Source organism: Ascaphus truei, chromosome 2 (genome assembly GCF_040206685.1).
Source record: "Ascaphus truei isolate aAscTru1 chromosome 2, aAscTru1.hap1, whole genome shotgun sequence".
NCBI classification, from domain to species: Eukaryota; Metazoa; Chordata; class Amphibia; order Anura; family Ascaphidae; genus Ascaphus; species Ascaphus truei.
This window is the reverse complement of record NC_134484.1, coordinates 32,062,467-32,071,902: the sequence shown is the minus strand read 5'-3', so window position 1 is coordinate 32,071,902 and position 9,436 is coordinate 32,062,467. Positions and strand designations below refer to the sequence as shown.

The window sequence follows — 9,436 nt, the reverse complement described above, 5'->3', positions numbered from 1 at the left end:
GCTATAGCCCGGCTCCAGACCTAAGAATCCCAGGGCGTCTATGCGTTCCACGTCTTCTACGGCCTCCCTTGACTACCCCTGGCTCCTACCTACGCAGCACAAAGTGGCAGCAGACACTCTTCCCGTTCCTGGTGAGCCTAGCAAAAGCCTGTCCTGTTGACAGGTATCTCAGCAGCGCCTCCAACTGTAACGCCTGTTCGTGTCTGGTCTGACCCACCCAATCTCACATTGGCCCCTGTGATCTATCCAGCCCCCGTTACATGTTCGTGTCTGTGGTGCACCTGTAGGCAACAGGACTCCTAAGTCTCCCGCTTGATGGTATTGGGGGATGTCAAGGCAGACAGGTCTCTGAGGTAGTGGGTGCGAGCCCTACTTACATCACGTGCAGCGCCTCCACCTCATCAGGATCTATGCGTATGCAGGTAGATGGTCCTGATGAGGAACTCCTTCTTGGTGGTGAGGGCCCCAGGAGAGTAATTGCAGACTCACACAATGGGGTTCTCGTTGAGCAAGCCATTTTTATTGTGCGTGGTGATAAGGGCCAGCCGCCCCTCACAGTCATTGTCTCAGCCGCACATTGTTCCGTGATTCCGTTTAAAAGGTACGCCCTCCCAATGGAGTGGGATTCCCTCTCCCCGCAGGGAGATCACCCCTGTGCCAGGTCCCTGGACACAGTTGGCCTTCTCTGACTTGATATAGAATGGTGCCACTAGTTACTGCACTAGTGGGCACCGTTGAACTTGCTGCTTTACCTTCACCTTCAACCTCAACCCGCAGCAACTACACGCTGCAACCTTCCACACTAACTTTAGACAGTTCAGTGCCTAAACACGCTTACCACTGGCGTGCTGAGGCTCAGGGAAAGCGAGTGCTTTCCCTGGCCTTGCGGTTGCTTACCGCAAGCGCTCTCAGCAGCCGTCAGGGGGCTGGCGCGTCACTGGCCGGGGGCGGGCCAGTGATGTCACGGAGCTGGTTCGCCCTCATTGGGCGAACCGCTCACGTGACCGGCCTGTCTCGTCGGCAAGCGGGGGAATTTTAAATTCCCTTAAGACCTGCGCTTCCGCAAGTGCGCGGAAGCGCAGGTGAGCCCCTACTAAAGCCGCTCTAATTGCGGCTGTAGGGGCTCAGTGCTGAGCGTGAGCGCGCGTGAGCACGCTTCCGCAAGCACGCAGGCAACATGGACGAGGCCTTATATACCTCAGGAGGCAGGCACATCTCTGAGGTCACTAATAATGGACTCAGAACATGCAGCCACTCCCATCCATACATAGGGCACCTCACCAGGGTGTGAGGGCAAACCTCCATGATTACTGCTGGCATTCCTGTAACTTATCAGGTTTTACTGCCAGCAGGAGAGATGACTGTAGGCATTGTTAGGCATGACTATATAATAATAATGTAACAGTGTTTCCCCCACCCTCTGGGAGATTCCCCTGTTACCAGGTGTATGGTGCATGCAACCTGTTGACTCACAGAATAATAAGTGGTCCGCCGGTGGTATTGGGAACGTCTGGACAGGCTTCTGGGGTACATTATCGACATTTATCTCTGGTGATACAGCGCCTCCATCTGCTACAGGCTCCAGATGTGTGGAGGCAATACAGAAGAAACGTACTCCACTCCCCTCAGAAAGATTGCACACCAGGCAGGTGTTATAGTTAACTGGAACCGGTTTATTCCTCTGCATGCACAGTATAACACTGATATCTGTTCAGCACAACTCAATACAGGCTTCCAACCTCAGCATGGTCCCTGGACTTCCACTTCAGGCCAAGGGCACCCGAAGCAGTCCTTACTCTTCCCTGACCCTCTAGTAGAGCCAGGGGAATGGTAATTACTCACTCTCCCCTAAGGGGAATAGAAACAGGAGATTCCAATGCGCAGACAACCCTGTGTGTTACCTGTCTCTCTCAAGGGTAGAGACAAGTGACTAAATTTAGTAGTGCAGCCCCTTAAGTACAATGGAGGAAGATACAGGTTTGAACCCAGGATTTGGCAGAACAGAGGTCTTGTCCCACCTCCTCCCCTGTCACTCAAGGGAGCTGCCTCTGTGGGGAAAACCCATGATTGGTCCTGTCACTGTCTGCACTGTTTCCAGGGCTTGCTTGACAGGGAGGGCGGCCTGGTAGCCAAAACCAGGCATGGCTACAACAATAATAATACTAAACTTCCTGTAACAATAGGATAAAGTGAGTGTGCAGTGTAATAATAATACTAAGCTGCCTGTAATAATAGGATGCAGTGAGTGTGCAGTGTAATAATAACACTAAACTGTCTGTAATAATAGGATGCAATGAGTGTGCAGTGTAAAAATAATACTAAGTTCCTGTAACAATATTATGCAGTGAGTGTGCAGTGTAACGTATCAGTGCATGTAATAATAATAATAATAATAATAAACTGCCCGTAATAATAGGATGCAGTGACTGGGCAGTGTAATAATAATACTAAACTGTCTGTAATAATATTATGCAGTGAGTGGGCAGTGTAATAATAACACTAAACTGCCTGTAATAATAGGATGCAGTGAGTGTGCAGTGTAATAATAATAATAATTATACTAAACTGCCTGTAATAATAGGTTGCAGTGAGTGTGCAGGGTAATAATAGAATGCGGTGAGTGTGCAGGGCAATAGGCTGCAGTGAGTGTGCAGGGTAATAATAGGATGCAGTGAGTGTGCAGGGTAATAGGCTGCAGTGAGTGTGCAGGGTAATAGGATGCAGTGAGTGTGCAGGGTAATAGGCTGCAGTGAGTGTGCAGGGTAATAGGCTGCAGTGAGTGTGCAGGGTAATAGGATGCAGTGAGTGTGCAGCGTAATAGGCTGCAGTGAGTGTGCAGGGTAATAATAGGATGCAGTGAGGAGTGTGTAGTGTAATGTAACAGTGCATGTAATATCACTAATACCCGATGGGGGCGCTGTGTAACAGACACTGTGTGCTTCCTGTATACTCTGACACTTCTGCTTCGTCTCCCTCGCAGCAGCTCCTGTCACGTGATCTGCCCGCCGCCTCTCTCAGTGGGCGGGCCGGAGTGACAGGAAGTGACGTGACAGAGTTCGCTTCACCTTGGAGACGGCGGTGGCTGCGTCTCCCTGTTATGAGTTGACCCGGAAGTCACGTGAGCCCGCGCTCTGCCGTCGCGGCTTGTGATTGGCTGACGGGCGGGCAGAGGGATCTCTGGGAGCTGGGAGTCCGGCTGAGGCGCCGCTGGGAGGATGCAGCTCCCCGGAGATTAACCCCCCATACCCTGCAACCGAGAGAAACCGTCTCCCCTTCCTTGGCCAGAGCAGCGTCCGAGGGCGAGAGGAGGAGAGCGGGGTGAGAACAAGAAGAGACCGGGGGAGATAGCAGGGAGAAGGGGAGAGAGAGAAGGGGGTAGAGCGGGGGTGAGAACAAAAAGAGACCGCAGGGAGAAGGGGGGAGATAGAAGGGGAGAAGGGAGAGAGCGAAGGGAGAGCAGGGGGGAGATAGAGCTGGGAGCAGGGAGAAGGGGAGCTAAGTGCAGTGGAGGGAGAGACGAGCAGGGAGGATAGGGAGAAGGGAGAGCCGGGGAGAGAGAACAGGGAGAAGGGGGGAGACAGCTGGGAGCTGAGATAGCAGGGAGGAGAGAGAACAGGGAGAAGGGGAGCTGAGAGCAGCGGGGGGGGGGGGGGGGGAGGAAGGGGAGGTGGATATCTGAGGGAAGGGAGAATATGAAGGAGTGAGAGATGCAGAGGCAGTGAGAGGGTTGGAGAGGGGCTACAGATAGGAGTGGGGGTATAGGTGTAGTGAAGGCAAAAAGAGAAAGGGGTAGAGCACTGGGGAAGGGGGGGGGGGAGCTGTTGCGACAAAGTTTGGTTCAAGTGACGGAGAAGATGGGACTGACGAGACAGGATAAGAGTCAGCAGAACAGGGAGTGGAGTGATATGAGTCTAAGTGGTGATAGCTTTGTTGATGCAAGAGTTTGATTTGTGAAACTGTTGTGGTGGCTGGAAGTGCTGGAGTTCTGGTTGCTAGTAGTAAGTGGAAGGGGTGAAGAGGTTGCATAGACATTGTTTGGAATAGAATACGATGGAGTTGGTCTTGTTGGAGGAGGCAGTTGTGGGTGCTTGGGTTTGTGGTTACTGTGGATACTTGATTCTTTGCAGGCCAGCTGTGGGTGGTGGCTTTGGGCGCTTGACGTTTAAGGAGGCGACTGTTATTGGGATGGGAGACTTGATGCTTGGGGTGGCGAGTGTTGGGGCTTGATGCTTGGGATGGAGGATTGGCGCTTGGGAATAGCGGCTGCTGTGGTTCCTGTTAGCAATAAAGGGTGCTGTAGAGTGATAATATTGACAGCTATGGGATGTTAGAGTTGGTGGTCAGGTTTAGTAGAGATAGCTGTCGAGTGCAGAAACTGCTTGGTGGATGTGGTTTGTGCATCTTGTCGTTGTGATCGTTGCTTTCTGTAGGTGGTTGCTTTATCTGTTTTTTTTTTTGTCATGGAGGTGGTTGTAGGAGTTTTTAATCTGTAGATGGGAGTGCTTAAACTTTTAAGTATGAGACACACTGGTAAATGGATAAAGCTTATGATCTTGGATCATGGGGTTAATAGACATGCTATGGTAAACTAGAACATATTGCAGCCTCAGTCAATAGTTAAGTAATGAAGTTCTGTTTAACACATAAAGTAAATATATTCTATTTTAGAAACTGAAGTTAACATTAAGTGGTAAACCATTACTTGTTCAGTTGTGCGAAATGTTTCCTAGATTATTTTGCTTTAACGGTTATCCTATTTATTTCTTCTTTCTCAAGGAAGGTGGGGACAGGAGAAGGAGCTAAGATGAGTAAAAAGCCTCCAAGTCGCCCTGGAATCACGTTTGAGGTTGGCGCACGTTTGGAAGCACAAGACTATTTACAAAAATGGTACGCATGCAATTTATGACTCGGAGCTGCTGTTTCCAGTACTTCTGTACATTACACTACAGTTTGGACCAATGCTGACATTAAGTTCTGAGGAACTGGATAGCTGTTCACATTGGTTGTGTAGATTTATTATGGAGGAGGTTGAAATGTTCATGCTTCTCTTTTAATAAATGTGAAAATGTGTGCTATGTAATTTATTCCAATGGTTGACCACTGTGTAACTGTTGCCAATGTAAAATCCTCCTCCAGTACTTTTAAGTAAAACTCTAGCATATTTAATGCAGACTTTAATATAACCCCGTGCTCATCCAAATTAAGATATTGTAGTTTGTGATATGAAGTATCAGTATAAGCCCCCGGTTCCTGAAAACTTGTCTCTGATAAAATGTTACGGTTAAATTGGATGCAGGAGCGGCTTTGTGGGTAGAGGCACTGACTCTGAAAGCAATGACATGGAGCTTGAAGCAGGGGAGCCTGGTTCAATTCCCAGTGTTCGCTACTTATGACCATGGGCAAGTCATTTATCTTCATATGCCTGCAAAAGTTCAATGTACTGCTCTGTGTACACTCAGAGCTATACAAGAAAATAATATTATGTTATTAACACTTATACACACACAAAAGGGGCGCAAAATGAGAGAAAACAAAGACTAAATTAATACCAAAATAATACTTTGTCAAATAATGGAAAACATAACTTCCACATTAAAAGAAAAAGATCTAGTAGATTTAATGGTCTGAGTACACACACAGAGCATCAAGCTCTATACCGAGAAACCCTGCATTCTAAAATGTTATTAACACTGTACGAGATCTGCCACATTAATTTTTCCACAGTGCCCTCTAACGAGTGATAATATTCCATAAGTGGTCCTATAGCTGCCTGTCTTAAACATAAAGTAAACATTGTTGGATTGTTGTGAATTTTTGATTTCTCCTTTGCTGCTGGAGGGAGGTGGTACTTGGTGATCTGCTTTGAAACTTCAAGCATCACTTTAGCCATGTTAGAAGGATACTGGGTGGTGTTCACTTCACGAGCTCTTGGATTCTGCTCCGATGCTGGATAGACGATTAATCCATCTCATAGAATACCTTTTTTCATAAAGCTTCATGTTTCAATGTTCTCTGTTGCATGTTGCTCTCCTTGTTTAATTGTCAGTTTGTGTCTCATCAGCGTGCTTACATTTGCAGCAGAGCATTAGTCCAGCCAAATTAGAGCATTGTTTTGAAGCTAAGCAACTCTGGATGGAACAGCTTCTCTCATGGGGTTAATTCAATATTCTCGAAAGCGGCCGTCACAGTGAATGGGAGTTTGTGTGCGATAACAGTGCAATCAGCCACTTTAGAGCATATTGAATAAGGCCCTTCATGACAATTTCATGGGAAATTGTGCATATTTTACCTTGGTACATAGAACACTCACTGTTATTTGTAGCAATGAGTGGATCAGATGCAAAGATGCAGACCTATAAGAGCATGTTGTCCCCGGTTTACGTGTGACTGCAGGGTTGCAGTGGGACACATCCTTTTATAAGCCCTTTTTGGTCGATCTGTAAGGACAGCCTCGCATGACATGTTTCCACCCAACAACTGCTTTAGGACTTAAACTGATTTGTGATTGGGCCTTTTATTGAGATGTTCTTGTACAACTTGTTAAAGCAGCAATGTTGGTTATTTTGTACTGCTGTAGGAGGGCACACTAATGATCGCACACAAACCGTGTACATCTAACCATGCATTGGAGATATTCCTATATTTTCTAAGCGGTGCTATTCCATATGACGTATAATGGGTTATTCACTTTAAATGGTGTCTTAGGGAATAGCACCACAGTCAATATGGGCCCAAATTTGGGAAAACACTCATTGACGCAACCATCGGTTAATAGCTTCCTGAGGGCTTCCTATTGGTAGTCTGGCCAAGTGGGTGGCATAGTGTACTGTGTGCTAGAGTACTTGTCGTTTGTAAGTGCTTATAACTATTATCCAAAAAAATCAATTGCGACTAAAAATAAACACGGCAACATCCAGCGGTATTTATTCTCTTTATTCACTCTGCTTTTCCAGAGCGCTTTCTGCCTTCAGAACAGGATCATTTAAATGACAAATCATGTGCCACTCACAGACCCTTTCCTGCTTTGTTTATTTTGCATGATGCCTGTTTCTGCTGACTTCAAAAACCAATATTAAAAGGCGCTTCTCCTGTGCATAAGGAAAAGCTTGTCTTGACCCACAGGACAAGCTCCTTTAAATACTGCAACCTGGGAGCCAGACGTACTGTAGGAGTCGCTGCCCAGGAAGCTCTTGAACTCTCCAAGGGCAGGTGATGTTTCCTGGATTGCTTTTCTCCTAAAGTACTTTGATGCACCAAAAGTGTGAAAAGACAAGTGATACAAACGGCAATGTGTTCAGGTTTTGTGAGTGGGCAGGATAGTTTGTTTTTTAATTGGTTTATTTTACTGGTGGTAGTTTTGTTCCAACTCCTGCAGGCCACCCTTGCCCTTATAGGGTTAAAGTGTCAGCAAATTCTAGTAATTCCAAGCATGCCATTGGAAGTTGATGTGGCAGAATATAGTCCTTAAACTAGCTGTTTGCAGATTTAAATGTGTTTGAAATATAATGGTGCAGTTAAGTCAAGACTGACCTGTAGCACAATAATATTTCAATGGCGCTTAAATAGAAACGACATATTTTCCGTATTCCAGAAGCTTTTGCTACTCTGTGTTGGTGTTTGGTGTATTAATTTACTTACTATTAACTGGGAACATCCAAATGTGAGTAGAGAAGAAGCAGCAGGCACACGGTCTTATTCAGCAGTGAAAGGGTTTATATGCCAAGAAATCTGATTTTTAAACCCTTTCACTGCTGAATAAGACCGTGTGCCTGCTTCTTCTCTACTGGACTATTTTGGGGACGTCAGGAGCTCCCCAGAACCAGCGCACAGGCAGCTAAGTACCCCACTGTCACCTATTTGTCCTGAGTGCGTGCACTACCATCTCAACATCCAAATGTGATGCATCAAACTACTTTTCAACACATGATTTTTGTGCATTTATTCCCCCATCCATTTGCTGTACTTTTTTATTGCTGTACTGATTTCCTTCTACTTTTTCAGTATGTTCCTGTTTGTAAAACAATATTTCTTATTAACGTAGGATAAAAGTGAATTATAGTTCTGTTCTCAGGAAAACGATAGTGTACTGTATGTACTATACAGAACAAGTTCCACTATGCACAACAGGCCAGATTTATGAAAGGGTGAACGTGCAGAGTAAATGAGTACTTCAGTATTACGTTATCCTTTTTTTTAATTTGGACTAGCGATTGATTTTATAAGACAAGTTTTCAAGAGTTCTCTCTTCCTCGGGTCAAACAGTTCTGATTTACAGAGAGTCCATGAGTTTAACACAGATAAATAAAAAAGCAAGATAATCCTAGATACAAGATGTGGAGAATTCATGGGAAAGGGGATGGTAAATTAACAGACAGGGCAATAAATGGATGAAAGGGATAGTGAGAAATGTGGAGATGTGTTTTTTTACTGCTGTGTTAAGCTCATGGAATCTTTGTAACTCCGTATTACAGACCTGAGGAAGAGAGGAGAACTCTCGAAAGCTTGTCTTATAATATCAATCGTTAGGCCAGTTGCTACAGTGCAGAGTAAATGAATACTATTTTATTTGGACTAACAGAGCAATTTCTACTTAATTAAATGGTGTTGGATGATCTGCCGTTAGATTTGCTAAAGCAAAAATTGATGTCGTTTTCACTAATACCAAGTGTTTTCAACACTGCAATATGGGAGATTTTCAAGTACCTGTTCATGTGTTTATTTATATAGCTCTGTCCATGTTCAAACCACTTTTATAGGCATAGCATACTAGATATAATAAAGCGTAAAATATTACGTAGTGGGCAGTGAGTCAAATAAAAGCCCCAAATACCTCACTGTTCCAATTAAAATGGGGTAATTATTGAGCACATTAAATGCATGTGGCATTCGATAAATGGTGGTACTGTATGTGTGGGACAGTGACTACCACAAAGGTGGACAACTCAAGTCCTCAAGGGCCCCCAACAGGTCAGGTTTTCAGGAAATCCCTGTTTTAGCACATGTGGCTCAGTCTTTGACACGCCATGCATATATGGAATTAAACCGGTGGCAATCAGAAAATGTTTCAAGTTTTGCACGTACGTCCCCTGCTTCGGTGTTAAAAATGCATTGTTATTTTGGCTCCAATTTTTGTGTTTTTGTTTAAACATTCCTTGGGTGAAAATAATTCTGAGCTTGTTTTCTGTTTATTGAAAGATGATGCGTGGCTTATAATTATCCTGTCACCCCCAGAGGGGCCTGCAGTGCCTTACAGTATATGTGGTAAAGGGGGTTAATGCCCGAAGATTCAGCCTGGCTTTGGCGTTTCACAATGTAGCAGTATCCCTGGTCACATTTGATACAGTGAATAATATAGACAAGATTTGTGGATGCACACAACTACGCAGGCCTTTAATAGTAAATGTAATAGTACATGTTTGGGTCACGTGATTGACTG

The 9,436-nt window shown here is 45.3% G+C and overlaps 1 protein-coding gene across 7 annotated transcripts in view; it reads left to right on the top strand.

Moving 5' to 3' along the window:
* Nucleotides 1-3,112: 3,112 nt before the first annotated feature.
* The window catches only part of PHF20L1 (PHD finger protein 20 like 1), a 103,089-nt gene continuing 96,765 nt past the window's right edge, over nucleotides 3,113-9,436 (top strand). For 2 of the 7 annotated variants that reach the window (XM_075581871.1, XM_075581864.1), the window contains exons 1-2: nucleotides 3,115-3,318; nucleotides 4,777-4,887. In XM_075581871.1, coding sequence (XP_075437986.1) covers nucleotides 4,805-4,887 — 83 coding nt within the window. In that variant the 5' untranslated portion in view covers nucleotides 3,115-3,318; nucleotides 4,777-4,804. Of the gene's footprint in view, nucleotides 3,319-4,776; nucleotides 4,888-9,436 lie in introns of those variants that run through there. The other 5 variants (XM_075581870.1, XM_075581875.1, XM_075581869.1 and 2 more) reach the window with 5 other exon arrangements.